Source organism: Athene noctua, chromosome Z, assembly GCF_965140245.1.
Source record: "Athene noctua chromosome Z, bAthNoc1.hap1.1, whole genome shotgun sequence".
Classification (NCBI taxonomy): domain Eukaryota; kingdom Metazoa; phylum Chordata; class Aves; order Strigiformes; family Strigidae; genus Athene; species Athene noctua.
In genome coordinates, this window is record NC_134077.1 from 88,109,669 (window position 1) to 88,129,707 (window position 20,039).

The following is a 20,039-nucleotide window of genomic DNA, read 5'->3' on the forward strand; positions in this document are numbered from 1 at the left end:
CCCGGGCAGACGTGCCAACGTGAGACCAACATTTGTTTGAAAAATGTTGTTTCAAGCTATATTTACATGTAAATGCATTCATAAACACAGAGAGACCTGGCTGTCTAAGTACTGTCCGGCCAGCTGTAATTCCCTATATTGTACTTTTTGACCTGGCACTCACATTCTCAAAAGCCTTGTAAATATTTTCTTGCATGACTAAATTTTCTTCGTACGCTGCAAATTGGAAATTGTAATCTTTATAGCCTAGACTTAATATGTAATGTATAGATGATAGAAGCATTACTCAGTAATATTGTTTGCATGCCATGCTATTACTCAGAGCACACCTGAAACTAATGGTTGCTTTCTGAAGGCTTAGGAAAAAAATGTAATGCTTGGCACGCTTCCACGCCTACTATATTGCATTGCACTTTGCCCTTTGTGAAAGAAAAAAAAAAAATCTTTATTGAGGGCTTGTTTTACAGTTCTTCTCTTTGTGTCTTATACATATGTTTAGAGAGAGATTGTCTAACCACTAGCAGGATGCAAGACATATTAGTGGTAAAAGTAAAGTTTTTGGTACATGTTTTAGGTGCTGGATGAAGTAAACACTGCATTGTTAAACTGGAGCTATAGATGTGCTTTTCATCCTTGATCACTGGAAGGATTACTTTTCCTATTATCTAGTTTGGATTCTGCAATATTTTTGTTGATTATGGATATAAATGAGCTTGCTTATCGTCAGAGGCACTGTCAGGAAACATCCTAGTAAAATACCAAATAGAATGTAAATAAAATGCATGCTAGGCATCTTCTCTGGGTGTGTGCAGGTATCCTGTGCATGTGCATAGTTAGCAGTTGTAGATAATGAAGGGAAGGGTAATGGGAGAAAGGAAGGGGAGGAAGGAAAAGAGGAAAGAAAAGATGAGGTGAGTCAAAGAAAGAAAAGTAGATAAAGAATTATTACAGTGGAGAATGAAAGCTCAGCTGATCTTTTCTATTTCCTACTTTGGGCTTGACTGTGGATTGCCTAGGAAATGTTTAACAAGTGTTCACCAGAAGAGAAAGCTTTATCTACGTTAGAACTGAGCCTCTGGGGCTTCATTGGAAAGGATTGTTCAAACACAGAAATAAGAGCTGCCTAACATCTTTCATTGTAAGGCATGTGCTTTAGACATTTTTATGTTTGTTTGTTTGTTTGTTTTTTCCCCAAAAATATTAATTTCTGGGCTTGAAAGTACCCCACTATTTTGTGTCTGGATCCTCTTTTAAGGGACCTAGCCCCGAACCCAGTGAATCTGCTACATACAGCTAACCCCTTCTGTAACTACTGTGATCCCCATCCGCCAATATTGGTGTAGTTTAAGCCTTTCAGCTTGTATTTTCCAGCAAGAAAAATATACTACAACATGGAGAAAGTATTCTGCTTTTCCTTCTTAACTACTCATAGATTGACTGTTCCTTTGCCTACTTGTAGTTTGCTGATACGTGTCCCTTCTCTTTAGGAAAAAGCAAAAGCAAAACCAAACCAAACAAAAACTTTTTTTTTTTTTTTTCCAGTTTGTTCAGAGCGGAACACTTTTATAAGACCTCTGATAGCCTTCGCAGCTCTGCTGTGAACTTTCTTTATTCAATTCATGGTTTTGAAGTGTGCCAGAGCTAGACACAGCTTGTCACTGAGGTGTCTGTAATGCTGACTAGAGCAGAACAGTTACTTCATATGTGTTGCAGCATATACTGCTGTTCATACACCCAAGTATGACATTTACCTCTTTGGAACAGCATAAAGTTAAACCCCATGTTCCAGTTAATATGATCCGCAGTAATTTCCAGATTTTCTTCTGCAGAATTAAGAACTAGCCAGTGATTTGGTATGTGTGTAGTAGGTTTTACATTTTCTTTCCTTGTAGTGCATCCTGCTGTGTAATTTAAATAGTGTCAAAAGTTTCTAAGTGCACTTATGAACCAAACCTGTAGCCTCATGAAAGAATAGAATCAAGTTTATCTGATGTAGTCTGTTGTCCAGAAAACCATCCTGATTTTTGCTTTTTATTTCTTCATGAGATGAATATTTTATTATGTCTCGTATTTGTTCAGTTTCTGACCTTTAGAGCAATATTAGTATAATACATACCAAGTCATCTCAAATTTCCCTATATATTCCAAGACATACTGTAAAAGACTATCAACAGACTAGCTGTATTCTCAGGTAAATTTTCCAGAATACTTAGAAGAAACTTCTCAAGGAAACATGACTTCAGAATATCCTTCAAATGTTGTTCAACATCTTCCTTGGTTACTAATGGACTGGAAAATATTACATTTGCCTCATATAATACAAGCCTGGGATGAAGGAGTTTCCATTCAAATTTACCACAGCACAAAGCTGGGAAAGAAGTACATTGAATGTCAGTTATAATTCATAATATTATTGACATCTGAGATCTCTTCTGAAAAAAGTGGTGTGGTGTTCAGTGGGGACATGTGGAAAGAATTGTATCTTGCCAAGAATAATTAGCTATGCAAAAATAGGATGGGGAATAACTGGCTGTTTACCAGTTATTCATGAAAAAAATATCGTGCGTATTGTGGATGATAAACTGAGCATGAGTCAACAACTTCGTGCTATGGAACAAAAGGCAGACATGGTATTCGGCTATATATAAAACAACTTAGTCTTAAGGAAACATAAAGTCCTTCTGCTGTAGTCAAGTACTGAGATAAAATGCTGTCAAACGTGCTGGACCCTATAATTTAAGAAATACATAAGCAAAGTGCTGTAATTAATGAGACTGGCAAAGGTCTTAAATATAAAATATTCTGAGAAAGACCGAAAGATCTAGGACTGTTCTGATAAAAGAAGACCAGGGGGGAAAATTGTAGCAATTTACAAATAGATAAAGAAATGTTGCAGCAAACAAAGGAAAAACCTGTTTCCCACATCTGTGTTGGCTATGCCAAGACATTATGTGAGCACGCTGCACCAAGAAAGAGTTCAGTTTAACCCTGGGAAATGGTCTCTAGAGGTGGGCACCGTGAAGCACTGAAACAGGTTTCTGAGAGAGGTCGCATGTTCTTTATCGGGCTGGACAGACGTCAGGCAGTAATGACCTAGGGTGTTGTGTAGAGAAAAGCTGTTTCACAGAGAGAAAAGCTTTTTGCACAGTACAATTTCCTTTAGTAAATTGTTCACATGGACAGCGAGTCGTTTCTGATGGTACCTCAAAAATATTTTCCACTTCTCACTCGTGTTGAACCATCCCGTGGCTGCATCCATGATACCACCACAGGCCAACACTTCCTGCAATGTTGGGTACCAAGGTGTCATCTGTTACACATGCAGATGTTTTATGGCTGGCTTGCAAATTTCCTATCTGTGCGGTGAAGCTCAAAAAAAACTTCAAGTAAATGCTACACCACCTCCCATTGCCCAAGGCAGCCATGAAATGCATCAGATTGGGCCACGCTCTTTAATTCAGTCTTTCACTGAGTTTTAAAAAGTGTTAAGTCTGTGTTTTCAGGGTGCTGTGTGGTCTGTTGTTAGTGTATCTGGAAGGGTGCATGAAGTGGAATGGACTATGGGTCTAAACCCGTGTGTTTTAGGCACTGTGAATCTTTGTACAATCTCATAGAAATCTCTTGAATCTTATCTACCCTAGAAGCAGAAATTTCTCTGGTGTGAAAGTGGCTTGCATTTCCTCAGGAACTAGTGACTATCATCTCAAATGTTAACCACTTTTAAGTTTAGCATGCCCTTTCTAGTGGGTTTTCTTCATACCAGTTCATAGAAACAAAAGCATTTTAAAAAACCAAACAACCAAACAACAAACAATGCATACATAAAACCGTCCACGTTTCTTTCCCTGTCAGAGGAGTGGAAAACAAAGCACAACACAAAGATTAATCTTGTTGCTTGATGTATTTATGGGTAATGACTACTGTTACAATATAAGACAAAGAAGAATGGAACTGTATAATCTGTTCAAGTTGAGAACTGGTCAGGTTCAGGAGGCTTTGTCTCTGCAAAAGCCAACATGTTATCTGCTCTGAGGGTGTGCCCACCACTGATTCGGTCTCAGTTACTAAAACTAGCATTTCCTGTGTACAGTTTTAAAGTAAATAAGCATTATTTTTGGTTTTCTTTTAAATGCTCTGCTTTAAAGCTCGGTGGCTCATGAGCCGCTCTGTGTTGGTTCACTGTGTTGATTCTACCATCGTGGTGGAAGACCATGTTCATTAAACTTCACCAATCCTGAACTGCGTCTGAAGTGTCCATGGCTCAGGTCCTCTAGCTTGATGCTAAGGGAAATAAAATGCTGCAGCATTGCCTGGACGCTGACTGTTCTGGGTTTGTACCTCACTGCCGAAAGGTGCAAAGGTATTTGATATAAAGAACAGCAGTATTCCACAACAAGCAGAGAGCTGGAAGAGGGGACCGGAGGGAATAGCATAAACCCCAGTAGGTTAATGCACTAGATGCAGGCCCTCCCAGGAGCAATTTGTGAGCTGACATTGCAGACAAACATCCAGCAGAGAACTGAGTTTATCAGTGATTCTGAGATGTAAGAGATCAAATCTTCTCAGAGGGTTACATTTAACAACTGCATTGAAAATAAAAGGCCAGAGCTTCCACTTATTAGAAACCCATAATGTTTTCAAAAGAGGGTTGTTTGTCAAACTGTTAAACTGCCCACAGCATCAGAAGCGGATCATAAATATCATCATCTAGGATGAGTTCATAAAAGAAAGGCTTTTTAGTTTTTGGTATGTTGCTTAGATACAGGTCATACACAATTTGCTGCCAATAGTTTGTCAGATTAGCAATTTTTTAGCAAGTAATTATTTGAAAAAAAAAAAAATTTCCATTGTCTGGCCTGCTTTGCATATAGTAGAAAATTGTTGAGCATGTTGTAAGAAGAAATATGAAGTGCCAACTCAAAGTTTATGTAGCCTTTTTCCACAGCAAAGTCAAGATCTGGAATAGAGAAAGTTGCTTTTTAAGAAAGCTCAGAATGTGTGAACATCCAGAAGTATATGTAGATTAAAACCCGACTTGCCTATTTTCATTTTTTAGCATTGTCTCATCGACTTTTTGAAGAATTTGCTGATTAAGCATGAATAAGTGATTCATGTTTTACCTTTTGTTAGGTTATTTTAGGTATACAGATTTCTTTGAATGGAGGTGATGAAATACAAACATGTGTCTGACCTTTGCCTTTTACCTTCCTGGTGTAGCATGTGCAATATAAGCAAACTCTTATGGTGCACAATTCTGTTTTCTGTGCGCAGCTGCCTGCCAACCAGCTGTGCCTAAGAGTTGTCGAGCTTTGTGCTCAGGATTAAATAATAATAATGAAATTAAAAATAAATGATAAATTAAAAAAAAAATAGCAACAACAGTAGTGATAATAATGATCTAGGTCTAGCTCTGGAGAGAAACTCACATGATGAGTCAAAGTCAAAATGCCTGCTCACAAAGCTAAGTGAGAACACCAGGTATTTGGAGAATACTTCCAATTTTTTTTTTTTTCAAACTTAACTTTCCGTAGTTTCAATATGCATTTGAAGGAGATTGTCCTTAGAATTCAAGACATAGCAATAACAGAATGAAACTGACTTTAACACATTGAGTTATTTAAATCTTTCTTGCTTAGAAGGGAACAAAATATGTCAGTCCTTTCAATGATACCTTCCTGAATTTTTTTAATAGTCCTTATTTCCTTAGCAACGTTGCTTGCTTTTTTTTTTCTTTTTTAATATTAATTATGTAATTGTGCTAACAAATAGTTCCAGTATACATCTTGATAGTTGTTTTCTCCTTTTCCTTTAAAAGTGTTAGAAAAATAAAAGAGGGCTTCCCATATATTATTTAGCTGAAATACCTCTCCAGATTTTAGGAAATGTTAAAGGTTTAAGTGATCACAGACGACTTTACAAAGACACTTAAAGGGTCAGATAAACATCCTTTCCCTCCTTGAGAAGAAAAGAAGCCTAGCAATCCCTTTTGTATAGATCAGAAGAAAGAAAAAAAAAAACAAAAAACACCACCCCCCCCAAAAAAAAAACCACCAAAAAACCCAAACAAACAAACAAACAAACAAAACCCACAGCAAACCAAGAGAAAGCCCTGATTCTGTCTGGCCAAAAAGTTATGTCATTTTAATCAATGAGTTGATTTAAACGTATATGATTTTCTGAGATTACACCTTTTTGAAATGGAAGATGATCTTGTCTGTCAATTTTTATGTCCTAATCTCCGTGTTTGTGGTATTTAAAAGTATCAATTTAGATTGAATGAACATCTGGAGTAGTTCTCATGAGAGAAAAAAAATCTTATATATTAAAGCTGTTTCTCATCATTCTAGTCCTGGAAAAAATATGTAATGTGTCTTATTGCTTCATATTGAGGGGAAAAAAACTAATATAGTTTCTGTATTTTTTTTCCTGTTTTAAAATGATTAACAAATAATTACACACCAGTTTGGAGTTACACCTCAGAGAAGACACATACTAAAGACAACTACTGCTAAAATTACTTCTTGCTTCTTTTGTAGAATTATAACAGATAGAGACCTACATGGGGCTTTGGATACCATGTTTAATGATCTCATAAATTGGAAAAAAAAATAAATACTTGTAAGTTAGAAGCATTTAAGATGGAGGTACAGTGCTGTTTATGGGAAAGGTGACACCATGAGTGGAGTAGGAGACTGGGATGCTACCAGAGGGAGCCTTGAAAATAATGAAAAGAAATATTAGCTAGGAGTAGTGTAAGAGAATCAACTAATGGGAATATGTTACTGGTTACCAGAGAAATTTATAATAATCAAAACAAAATCAGGGATGAAAACAAAGTCAGTACTCAGAACAAACTGGTCAAAACAGAACCAAGGTGGACACTCCAGTCAGATAACAGAGCAAGAGTGGAGGCCGTTTGGGACAAAAGCTAACCAGTTTTTCTTTTCAGTGCTAGAAGAGATGTGTGGTGGTAGCAAAACTTCTCAAAACGTCAGGAAAAAAAAAAAAAATAAAGGTGCAATTTGGTAATAGAACATGTTAGGGGGAAGTCACAGAAACTTTGTAATAGAAGTTCAGTCTCTGAAGAAGCTAACAGTGTTTGATTTTTCTTGTCCCCACTACACAAGGTGCGTATTTCAACTGGTAGCTGTTCGTTTTGGGGTTCTTTTGCTGTTACTCAGATTCAAAACAAACAAAATAAAAACCTTATAGCTACTCACCCAAAATAAGTTCATTATGCACAATGGTTCCATCTTTCATGGATTAAAGACTTATTTTACACAGTCTACTGCCTCTAAAAACAAACAAACAAACAAACAAAACCAAAACAAAACAAACAAACAAACAAAAAAACCCCAAACCAAAAAACAACCAACCAACCAAACTTGCTTGAAGGCTATACTGCAGGAGCTAATGCTCTTCTTTAAACAAGTAAGGTTTATAATTATGTAGCTTATTCAGTTTTCCACATTACTCTTTCTAGGCCTTTTTCTATATAATAGTTGTGTTCTGGAACCCAAATTAGTTGATGTTCTGGGACATATTTTCTTCTATTCCCATCCAGTGCTAGGAATACGAGACACACAGTAGTTCCATGTGAGAAATGTATCATCCTAATGGAAAAATAAATGTGTGCCCCTAGTGTCGAGTATAATAATTATTTTGAATTAGTCCACGTAATAATATACCGTATGATTTCCAGCATAAAATGTATCTTTCAACATCACACTACAATATAAGAATAAAACTTAGGGGCATAGGGGTCATCACTGAATTGCTCACCATTGTTTTCAAGAAAAAAATCCAAAGTAAGCTTTGTAGGTTAATATAGCTTTGTATATTTCTTGTCTACTTAACTTTTCAGTGTCTTTTTTGAACTAGTACCTAGGGGTAATAGTACAAGTGATCCATCTCTGTGGATTCTAATTTTCATGCAGCTTTCATTACCTGAATATAAAGGAGTGTTCAGAGAAAACGTTCAGATAGATTTTAGGAGTATATATGATCTCTGAAATACAAAAACGTATCAAAATGAAAAAAAATTACAGTTTTCAGAACATAAATACGATTTTATAGAAGACTATACTTGTGCTAAGATTCTTGGCTTCACTATAATCTTTTATTAAAAGCTGCATAGGTTATGGTAATGTGCCTTCATGGCTTAATGCTAATCGGGCCCACTCAGGGATACATTTGGGGAACAAAAATAACTTTCATCCCTAAGAAATATTAATAATTAGAAGGATGGAATAGATCAGATATTGCATCCAGGAAACAACTGTGTTGACAGCAGGTCAAGGGAGGTGATCCTGCCCCTCTGCTCAGCACTTGTGTGGTCACCCCTGGAGCACTGGGTCCAGTTCTGGGCTTCTCAGTACAAAAGAGATATGGACAGACTGTACAAAGTCCATTGAAGGGCCACCAAGGAGAGTAAGGGACTGGTGTGTCTCCTATGAGGAGTGTTGAAACTGTTCAGACTGGAGAAGACGAGCCTCGGGGATATTTTTAATGTATATAAATACCTGAAGGGAGGGTGCACAGGGGACAGAGCCAAGTTCTCAGTGGTGCCCAGTGCCAGGACCAGAGGCAACGGGCACACACCAAAACACAGGAGGGTCCCTCTGAACATCAGGAAACACTTTTTCACTGTGAGGGTGACCGAGCACTGGCTGCCCAAAGAGATTGTGGAGTCTCCATCCTCAAAGATACTAAAAAATCAAATAGACAGGGGCCTGGGCAACCAGCTCTATGAGTCCGTGCTTCCGCAGGGACGTTGGACAGCATGACCTCCAGTGGTCCCTTCCAACCTCATCCATCCTCTGAAACAAACACTTTTAGTTGGAATATAGAGTTCCTGCACTCACTGTTGCTTACTTACTTCAGCTTGGTGTCTGACTGAGCCTCTACCTTCTGAAAAGAGTTGCAGAAGGTATCTGGATTCTGCTGGAAATGATTCTGGGATTTATTGAGTGTGCCCGACCGATGGTCTGGAATAGCTGACATAGAATGCAATCTTGACTTGCTGGACAGAGGACACATGTCCACCTCAGCAAACCCAGAAGGTATCCCAGATATATCCGTGAAACGCGTGCCCAGTCTCCTCTCAGATGTGCTTTATACCAGCACTGGCTCTAAGCTTATTTAGCAGAGCTGACCTGACAAACAGAAGGGCTGGGTAAGTTACACCCTCTTACTAGGGATAGCGGTGACCACATACTCTCTAGACATCCTGACTCCCGAGCCGTCCCTTGGGCTGCTCCGTTGTGCGTCATCTCTAGAGTAGGTCAGTGGCTGTAAAGCACATACTGATCTCCAGGGAGTTCACAGAAAACCCTGATCTCTCATACCGTCAGGAGCATTCTTGAACTATCATCTCCATATCCTTGAACTCATCATCTTATATGCGTAATTTGACTCTTTTTCAGGAATAACTCCTGTTCCTGACACATCTTTATAAATAATTATAACATTAATAAATGGAAAGGGTAAGGAGAGACGGGACAATTTAAAAAAAATAAAAAAATAGGAGGGAGTGAGCATTTGGCTTCAGTGTGCAAATGACATACAATTTCCAACAACTTGCGGAGGAATAGTTATCTTGCCTTTAAGGCTTGTTCATTTACTTTAAAAATATATATCTCAAAATTTAATTTGTGGTTTCAGGAGCTAAGAATAGAAAATTGCATAATGCCCTTTTAAACTTTAGTGACTAAGAGTGATCACATTAAATGAATATAGCATACATGGAGTTGCTAAAATATAACTTTTTTCCATTGCAACTGTTTAAATCTCTCCAACATTGGTTAAGCTAAAATATAACATGAATACTTTTAAGGTGCAAATGTTATATTCCTTAATATATGACGAGGAGTTAAGAACCAACAGAACCCAACACATCGTATCGAGGTTATTCTGGGAATAGAGTTAATGAATTTGTGGTTTGTAAAGCATATCCTTTTTCAAAAACATTTGTTTTTGAAATTTCACTCATGACTGTTCCAGGTGTCTCTTATGTTTATCAACAGCTGCTTTTTTTTTTCCATTTTTTTCCATCAGATGCTTCATTCCAAATGCCTACGCTGCTCTCTTCACCGCTGCTCTGGTGCCATTAATGTGCTTGGTAGTGGTTTTTGTGGTGTTCATCCATGCCTACCAGGTGACACCACAATGGAAAGCGTACGACGATATTTTCAGAGGAAGAACAAATGCTGCAGGTATGATTCGTTGGCTACCCCTGCACAAACAAGTTGGACTTTCGGAACGGTACTGACTGTTCTCTCCAGTTCAGAAAACCCCACTAGAAACCATAATTCAGTAGATACCTACACACTTTTTTAAGATTAAGCATGTTAGTGGTCTCTTTGAAGTGTGTGAAAGTACTTTAGTGATGGAAGTTACGAGGGTGCTTAACTGTCTTAGGAGGATAAAAATGTGTTAAATCTAAGAAATCAGTATCAGTGGCTGCACAGTCCTGTGCGGGCTGCATGTTGGGGTATTTGGGGTTAATGCCTCTGTTTTGAAATGTCCTAGTGCTACTTGCAGCTGAAACGTGCTTGAAAGAAAAGATCTGTCTCATGCAAAACAGGAAGTATCGGTCGGTCTCCCCTGTCAGAACAATTTCAAATACAATAATGTTCCCAAAATAAAGTTGCCGCAGTTTCGACCGATACCATAATAATAGGACACTTTGTGGGAAGCTTAGAATATTTTTTTTTTGCTTTCATAGTGTTTTTGGAAAAAAAAGTCTGAGTTTTATAAGCAAGTGCAAATATACAGTTTTTAATAAAAGTGTATCTATTTTCCCCCTGACTGCATGAAGCCAGTAAGATTTTATAAACTTCTGAAAGATTCTTGAATCATTTTTCCCAGTTCATTTAATAAATATCATCTGAACTTAAAAGGAACGGTGGATTATTTAAAAATTCCGTTGAGTAGTCCAGTGCTTGTTACTCTCCAGATTTATATAGAGCAGCTGTCTTGTTCAAAAGATCAAATTTGCAGTGATAATTGTATTATAAAATGAGGGGTTGTGGGTTTTTTTGACATTTGGGTTATAGAAATATATTCCTTTTATGAGAAAATGAAAATAAATATTAAATATTTATTATCTGGACATTTCTTCAAATATTAATTTCTTTCTTAGTGACAAAATGTCAGCTTGATTATGAATTTTGATAAAGTCTGATAAACATGGCTTATAAATATGATACTCAAGACCTTAGCTGCACTTTACTCTTTCATTTCTTTCTGATATAAAAGAGATTGCCTGGAGTAATCATGAAGGTGGCTCCTTATTCAGTCTTGAGTAATGCAGTTTATTTATTTATAAATTATTTTTGTGTTAGATGGAGATTCCATATTCATATGCTGAAGGTCAAGGCTTGTCTCAGAGCAGTTAAACCAAAGGAAAAAAAAGTACTGAATGTTGAAACAATACACTGAGTAAAATAAGCATGCAAAATGCAGAAAACACTGATGGGAGTTATATCTACCTTACATAAAGGCATGAAATAATAGCATTGAAACGACTTTGTTTGATTTAACATAGGATACAGGGTGTTTTCCTTCTCTAATGGAGTCCAGAAAAATGGTATAATGAATGCTGGGGTCTCAGAAGAAAGGAAAAAAAAAAAATCAGGAAGAGAGACGTTCAGTAAAATGTCAATAATAGCTTTTTTTTTTTTTTTCCTTTTTCATAGTAGGTTGTAACTTTCACCATTTGTGCACCTGCACGGCAAAATGGCATTTTGCTACCACAGGGCTTTTGCAAGCAGAAATGAAAGTACCTTGTGCGGTGTGGGCGAGAGCAGGTCGGAGAGAGGCTGTTTTAGAGAAGAAAAAGAGCCGTCTGCTGAGTTTTATGGTGCCTGAGGTTGTGTAAGGGCTCTCTGTGTAGCTGTGTTTATAGTGTAAGCTTCCAGAGAGAAAGGCTGGTGATTTCCGTAGTTTGTAACGTTGCTTATAACCTATATAACACGGTGCTAACTGTTAACGAAAGGCCTCTGGCTTTCTGACTGAATTTTTCTCTCCTGAAATTTGAGATGGTGGTAGTATACTTACATTATTTTTAATGTTTTATGGGCATACTGTGCTTTTAAAGGCACATTCAAAGGCAGTTTGCAGTGGTAAGGCCTATTAGCACTTTTAAATTTTGAGTCTTACCATATGAACTATTCCTTGGCGAAGTTCAATCCACTGACTCCACGTTCTTACAAACTCAGTGAGACCTGCTCCTGCTTCAGTGCTGTTATTTCAGTGGCCTCGGGGGATGCTGTGGGAGACAAAATTTTTCCTAACGGCAAAGTTTCCTGCAGTCAGCTGCGTGTTGGTGTCTTGAGAGGGGGTCCTGGATCACACCCACACCAAGTTCTGTCCTCAGTGACACTTGCAAGGTCCTCTGGTGTAAGGAGGTCTTTTGGCAATGTTAATTTGCACAGGAACCAATTATCTTGCTGTTTTGTTATGGCAATGAATATTGCAGGGTTTCTCTCTGTTTCTTCCAAAACTGGAGGAAGGGTGGAGCTACCAAGCAACAGTTGTCTATGTTTAGTGTCTTATTTTAGCTTGTCTCTGGCTGTCGTCCCCATACTGATTTATGCCCTGTTCAGTCACCCACAACAATGAATTCCTACAGCAAAAAAAAAAACCACCCTCTCAGACTCCAGCCTGAGGTTCGGTGCCCAAACTTTCCCACTTTGAATAGTGCATTAAGCAATGAGAAAAACAAAACAAAACAAAACAAAACAAAAACTCACTGCTTTGGAAAAATGTCTGTTTCCGTTAGTTACTCTTTCTAGAGAGAAAATAAGATTCCAGGTGAATGACACTATAAACAATTCTGACAAATCAAGTGTAGAGAGCTATAAACATAGACAAAAATATTTTAAAATATGCTTTTACTAGTAATTGTGGACACCTGTTCATGATTCTAGATTTAAATTCCAGAGAACAAAGAGTATTGCAGAAAGGAAAAAGTGGCATATATAGACATGAAATTCTCATTTATACATAGACATCCATACAAACACCTATTTGCATGTGAATATTTGAACTAGCATTGTTTATTCCCTTTCTGGGAGATACTCAATTAGGAAATAGTTAAAATTGCAGTTGTGATACAGATGACCCCGGGTGAATTCTGCAGTAATTCACGCAAAACATCACTGAATGTTGTCAATAAAAATAAAATAGCAAGGTCACTGGCTTGCATATTACCATAAAATAGAAAGAGGAGTCAGGTATGCAGATCTGAAAGAAAAAAAAAAAAATCATTATCTGGCTTCTAAGTCTACATATTATTGGTTATTTCATAGATTGTAGAAAGAGTCTGTTAAACTATAGCTGGTAATTCTGAAGTTCCATATTTGTGACTCTGTTTGAGGAAGGCTGTTACTAACTTTAACAGAAATTTAGCAGGAATAGAAAGAGCAAAGTTTTTCCTCATTTGTAGTGTATACTGTTTTTTTTTCAAATAGATTGAATATGCAAGTGGCTAAGTTAAAAATCAGGTCAAAACTTTTTCTCACTCACTTTTCTCCTGTTGTTGGAGTACTCTGAAGCTTACCTTTACCAAATAAAGTTCATCTTGAACTATCCAGAATCACAGATTGGTTTGGGTTGGAAGGGACTTTTAAAGATCCATCTAACTCCAACCCCCCCTGACATGAGCAGAGACACCTTCCACTAGATCATGTTGCTCAGAGCCCCGTCCAACCTGGCCTTGGACACTTCTGAAGATGGGACATCCACAACTTCTCTGGTCCAACTGTTCCCATGTCTTACCACCCTCATCATAAAAAAATTCTTTATCTATTCTACATCTTTCCTCTTTCAGTTTAAAACCATTGTCCCTTGTCCTGTCACTGCAGGCCCTACTAAATAATCTTTCTCTGTCTTTTTTAAATATTGAAAGAGCACACTAAGCTGTCGCCGGAGCCTTCTCTTCTCCAGGGTGAACAACCCCAACTCTCTCAGCCTGTCCTCTCAGGAGAGGTGTTCCAGCCCCCTCACCATTTTTGTAGCCTCCTCTGGCCCCGCTCTGACACATCCATGTCTTTCTTGTGCTGGCACTCCAGAGCTGGACCCCGCAGGGAGGTGGGCTCTCAGGAGATCAGTGGAGGGCTGTAACTGCCTCCCTCGACATGCGGCCACGCTGCTTTCGATACAGCCCAGGATTCAATTGGCTTTCTGGGCTGCAAGTGCATGTTGCCAGCTCATGTCCAGCTTTTCATCTGCCAATATCCCCAGGTGCTTCTCTGCAGGGCTGCTCTCAACTCATTTCCAAGTCTGTACTGAAATGCCCCTTCCTGGGTGCAGGACCTTGCACTTGGCCTTGTTGGACTTCATGAGCTTTGAATGGGCTCACTTCTCCAGGCTGTTGAGGTCCCTCTGGATGGCATTTCTTCCCTCAAGCATACCAACTACACCAGCTTGGTATCATCCAGAAACGTGCTGAGGGTGCACTCAACCCCTCTGTCTATGTCATTAATAAAGATATTGAACAGTACTGGTCCCTGTACAGAACCCTAAAGGACAGTGCTTGTTGTGGATCTCCATTTGGACATTGAGACTTTGACTGCAGTTCTTTGGATGTGGCCATCTAGCCAATTCCTTATCCATCAAATAGTCCATCCACCAAACCCATACCTCTCCAATTTAGAGACATGGATGTTGTGTGGGACCATGTCAAATACCTTAGAGAATTTGAGATAGATGATGTGAGTTCTCTTCCCTTATCTATCAACACACTTACTCCATCATAGAGGTCCACCATGTAGTAAAGCATCTTCCTGAACTGAGGTAGCAGTACTGTGTTTTACTATTTGTTGTCTGCAGAAAGTTTGTTGTTACCAGCACTAAAGGGGAATCACACGTATTTTTCTTGCTAAAAGCAGAATAAAAATGCTGGGTTTCACCATACATAACCAAGAGAAAAGTTTTGCCCCTTGATAAGTGCAAAGAGGATCTATTTGTACAGGTTATATAGTTTCTTGGAAAACTATAGGATGTAACTGGGTTTTTTTACGTACAGTTTTACACATTAATTTATTAGTTATGCATACTTTTCTGTCATGCATATATTCTTCCTAGTCCTCTAGATTTATCCTGGGTACTCTTGAGTAGAGTCACATATCTCATGCGCCATTCTGGTAGTTCCAGGCTTTCAAGAAAACATCATGACAGCTGGCCCAGCAAAATTTTGCTTTTAGTAACTGTGAATTCCTCTGGCAGTGGTCTGTGATCTTCCCAGAGAGATTATCACATTCTTTTTTTATGCCTGGGATATCACTGTAAAAGAATATGATTAAACCAAGGTTGTAGAGGAGAATAAGCAGAAGTAAATAGAATTTGCCAAATCCTAATTTGAGCAATATGCACACTTCTCATTGCCCTGTCTGGAACATCAAATACCCGAGGTTGCCCTCTCATGTTCTTTTTTACTGTTCCAGAATTGTTTTGTTACTAGTTGTCTTGTTTTACATGTTGATTGATAGAGCTTGGGTTGTTCAGGGAATTTTCCTCAACAGTAGAAGGCTAGAAGAAAGGGCAATGGGCGAGTCAAGAATTAATTATCTCCTAGAGCAGGCAGCTCTTCCTCCTCAAAAGCAAGTGTTGGAAAATAGTGTGAACGCTGATTTACAAAGAATGTCAACTCTACCTCTAGTATCCTCTTTCAAAAATATGCCTTGAGTTTGCTGGGAAAGAGACTTCAGTTTGAATTGGTTCAGTTTGCCAGCCTTTTGGCAAACATCTTCTGTTGACTGATGATTCTGCTCTATGTAGAAACTAACTTCTCAAAAGTTAGTCTTGACAGGAGCCAAGTCAGAAGCGTACAATGGATAAACAGCTTCTGGGTAAAATAATATTTAAGTTTGCAACAAGAAGCTTTTGTAGGAAATCAGGTGGTATAGAGCAGGATGGTTGTATTTGGTTGAAATAACAGTATGTTCAAATGAGCATATATGAGATGATTGTTTTATGTCAACAGTCTTAATATATAAATGTAGAAATCAGAGGTGAATTAGACAATGAATGATCCAATATACATAATTTTATTTTCTGACTGTTTGCTAACCTTTCATAAGTTCGCAAAAAGTTTTGAAAATATAACAGAAAAATTCTGAATTGAAAAATCACCTGCATTTTTTTTCTGATAATACATTTGAGAATAGACAACCTCCATTTATTGAACAACATGTGGTGGCATAATTTTCGTGCCCTACCCATAAATATGCAGTAGAATTTACCCGATTCAGATATCATCATTGTAAATGCGCCAGAATTAAAGATTAAAACTTTATGTTGCCAAAATAGAACTTCGTGAAGAATGCCTTAGATATTTAGTTGTAAAATTTTAACTACCTTCTTACATGTTCCTTCATATAAAGTTCTTTAATATATTTATTGTCTTAGCAGTATGCAGTTCCCGATCATGACAGAACATGTTGGATGGTCCACCTATATCTGCTACAATCTGATCTTCTCAAGAAATAAATAAGCCACACAAAAATGCAAGTGCAGGACATTCCAGCCATGCTCTGTGCTCAGGAAATGATGCTGAGGACAGGGGTTTTGATTCTAAGTGAGAATGTGTATCTAAACCTGTAGTTACATGTCTTCCTTATCCTGTGAGATACATGCTAAAAACATAAGCTCAAATTATAAAATACAGATTGTGTATCTAAGAGAATCGAAGGAACAGTGAATTGCAGGAATGCTTTTATCTTGAGATGACAATATGAATCTAGAAATCAAGAACCAGATGCTGGTTACCCCTGAACTAAGGGTTATGTACAGTAGTACCAGTATTCATCACAGTCACACATTGGATATAATATTTTAGTCTTCACAGTGCTCCAGGGGCTTTTCCTTTTTGTAATTATGAGAAAAATAAATCTTCGCCTCAGATTTTTACAAATACAGTTAAGACAAAATGCACAAGCATAATTACAAGCTGTAATAAAGAACAAAGATCTGAATAAGATAATAACTTAAATGCATCATCCGAGCTCATGTAATTTAGGTTGTTTGTACTGTGCTTCACATACCCAAATTAGCTTTCTTCCTCTAAAGAAATCTGCAGCAGCAAGTTAATTTGCATGAACTATGCCTGTACAGTTGTGAATTTAGTACGCATTTAATATTTTGCATAATACTTCTAAATAGATTTATTATATGGAGATAAGTGTGTTCAAATTTTCCTTTCTTTTTTGATTTGCTGATGTTCTGGGGTATCCCTGCATAAAAGTAATAGCACAAGCTATAATAAGATGCTGGTTTTTCATTTGATTATACCATAAAATGTCTTAAATATGTATGAGAAAGTTTGATGAAATAGTGAAATTTATCGGAAAGGTTAGAGATGCCAGTCTTCTGTGATTTTGTAGCAGTGATGTAGTCTTCATGCTTAATGGGAAGTGGCTTCTCTTTTAGGAGGTATGATTTAATTTCAAACTCTTCCTAGCCAGAAGGAGCAGCAGATCAAAAAATATAAATGAACCAAAAATAATGTTTTAACAGGTTTGCTGCTTCCTCTTTTTACAAATTACCAGTGAACAGTTTTGGCCAGCTGGATTTCATGGACATGTGGCGACCGGTATCAGCCACAGTTAAATTCTGCACATTCCCAGTTTGGTATCAGAGATTTTGTCGTGAGTCACTGATTGCATGTTGTTGTTGGTATTTTCTCCTTTGAACTCTATGAGGAAATATGTTAGGTTCTTTATTTTGGCCACCAAATCATGTTACCAAACTCCTTTTCTACAGCAGTTGTCAAAAGCAACTGAAAACAGAGCCGGCATGATCTGGAACACAGTTATTCAAGCTTATTTTTAAAAAAAAAAAATTGGTTTTGTGGCATTTTTGTAGTTCTGTTGCTAAGTTTTACCCATGTCTTCTTAAGCAATACTCTGTAAATGTTTTATTAATTTAGGTCTCCCACAAATTGGTAAAATTCTGTGAAGCAATACTTTCTCCCCAGTCATCTAGGAGAAAACGCTTCTAAAGATCTTTCAGGTTTTGCAATAAGTCTTCATGTCTATCCAAGAACAATTAAAAGCAATTAAAGTTGCATTATCAGTTTAACAACCTAAGGGGAAGACACATAGTAAATATTTATAGGTAAACTCAGAAGATCATTAAAGCCATATTATTTAATTGCTTCTTTTATTGACTTTCCTATTTTTAGAAAAAAATTAAACACTTCAGGCAATAGAAAAACACATAATAGGGACCAACACAGTGGTGAGAATACAAACATTTGGATACATTATGAAAGCAGAGTGAATTCTTTATTTTCCAGGTTAAATAATCTGGATGTTTGCTGCAAAGACATACTCAGCATTACACTTCAGGATTTTAATATTGTTTAATAATTTCCAGTTTTACTAATTTCTGTTTGATTTAATATTTTTCACTGCTCAGACTAATTTTCCTGGAGAATTTTATCTATACTATTAGGTATAGAAGGAAGGAAGAAAACCTTCAGGTAGTCTACCTGACCGTTTTGTAATGAAACAGATCGAATACATAAAATTAAGGAGTAGTTCTACAGACGGAAGAAGCAGGAAATTGGAAATTCCAGAATATGGAGTTTATTTTCTTTTGAGTTACATGTCTATTCTAGGAAGAAGATAATGTATTATCTTCTGAAATAAATGACCTAATTCAAACTGAAAAGTAATGCTTTTTTCTGGGTACCAATTGCGAAAACATCATCAAAACCCACCTGCTTGACTGAACACGGTATTCTGAAGAGACTAATCCTGGTGTCCTGAAGAGAGTTCCAGTACTGGCAATCCATAAAAGCAGAATGTTGTTTTTCTAGTTCATTTCAGTTACTTTTCCTAGTGGCGCTTCAGATTTTCTCCAGAGCTATGAGCTGATCATCATTTCGTAGGGTTTATGACTTATGTCTCTTTCGATGCCTTTGTGTGAGTTGTTGGTTCATTCACATAGTAGGTTTCCTCTCTGCCCAAGAGGTCATCCGTTGTTTTTCCTAACTCTAAAGTATAAAATATACAGCAAGAAGGCGTTCTTAAAGAACCTTTTACTATGCACCATGGACAGTTGTTGACTGAAGTTGTGCGTGAGGATTTCCATCGTTACTTCCATCCCTGGAAAAATGGCTCGCGGCGGGCACCATCAAATGATTCTTTCATAATCAGCAGGCACTACAGAGGGATAAGAGAGGCCGGTTGTGTGAACTGTCCCATCATTAGGTGAAATTATGATGACATAATACAAATCCACCTCAATCTCCCACTTGCCATCAGCTGAACCATCAAAGGTGTGACAGTGGGTCACGACGAGGAACACTGCAAGGCTCCTCATTGCCTTCCTGTTCCTCTTCACAGCTGCTTCCACTTTTTATTTCTTCATTCCTCCTCTTCCTCCCAGCCTTGGACTACCAAGAGGCTGGTAGGTGCAGGTGCAGAGGTTGGCAGGTATCTCCTCCCTATGCTTTCCAGAACAGCTGTATGCTGCGTATGAGGGGAGTTAGTGTAGAGAATGCGTTTGACACTGGAAAATTATTTCTCTTTTACTCTTTTTTAAGTTTCTCCACAGTGTCTGAACCAGCACTACTCAACTAGCAGAATCTATTCCAGGCCCTGGCTATGAATAAATTTTAGACAGTCTCATTCCATGTTGTAAAATTTAGTATTTCTCACCATTTTTCCACTCCTTTTGGGTACACAGATGTGACAACTGTTGCAGTTCTCATTTCTAAAGAAGTCATGCAGAGGCTGACTGGAACGGTCCAGTAGTGCTAAACTTCTCTGTGGACCCCAGTAAGGTGCTGCAACCTCCTTAGGTTGCAGCAGGTGTAGGTGTAGACACGTGAGCCTCGTCATCACCAGATTATTTCTCTGCGTAGGTCAGCACAGGTGTCTTACAATGCAGAAGATGAACTTAAAACTGTCACCATAGTCTTTCTTTGTGAGGTTTATTTCAGAAATACACAGTTGTGTGGGTTTGCTTTGTTACAGATTCAAAACCACTGTAGGTGAAAGCACAGCTGTTTGGAAATGTTCTGGGTT

General features: G+C 37.8%; 1 protein-coding gene across 6 annotated transcripts in view; it reads left to right on the top strand.

The window, feature by feature from the left end:
• The window catches only part of ADGRV1 (adhesion G protein-coupled receptor V1), a 308,947-nt gene that overhangs the window by 241,881 nt on the left and 47,027 nt on the right, over positions 1 to 20,039 (top strand). For all 6 annotated transcript variants that reach the window (XM_074932928.1, XM_074932933.1, XM_074932927.1 and 3 more), the window contains one exon: positions 10,057 to 10,214. In XM_074932928.1, coding sequence (XP_074789029.1) covers positions 10,057 to 10,214 — 158 coding nt within the window. The remainder of the gene's footprint in view (positions 1 to 10,056; positions 10,215 to 20,039) is intronic.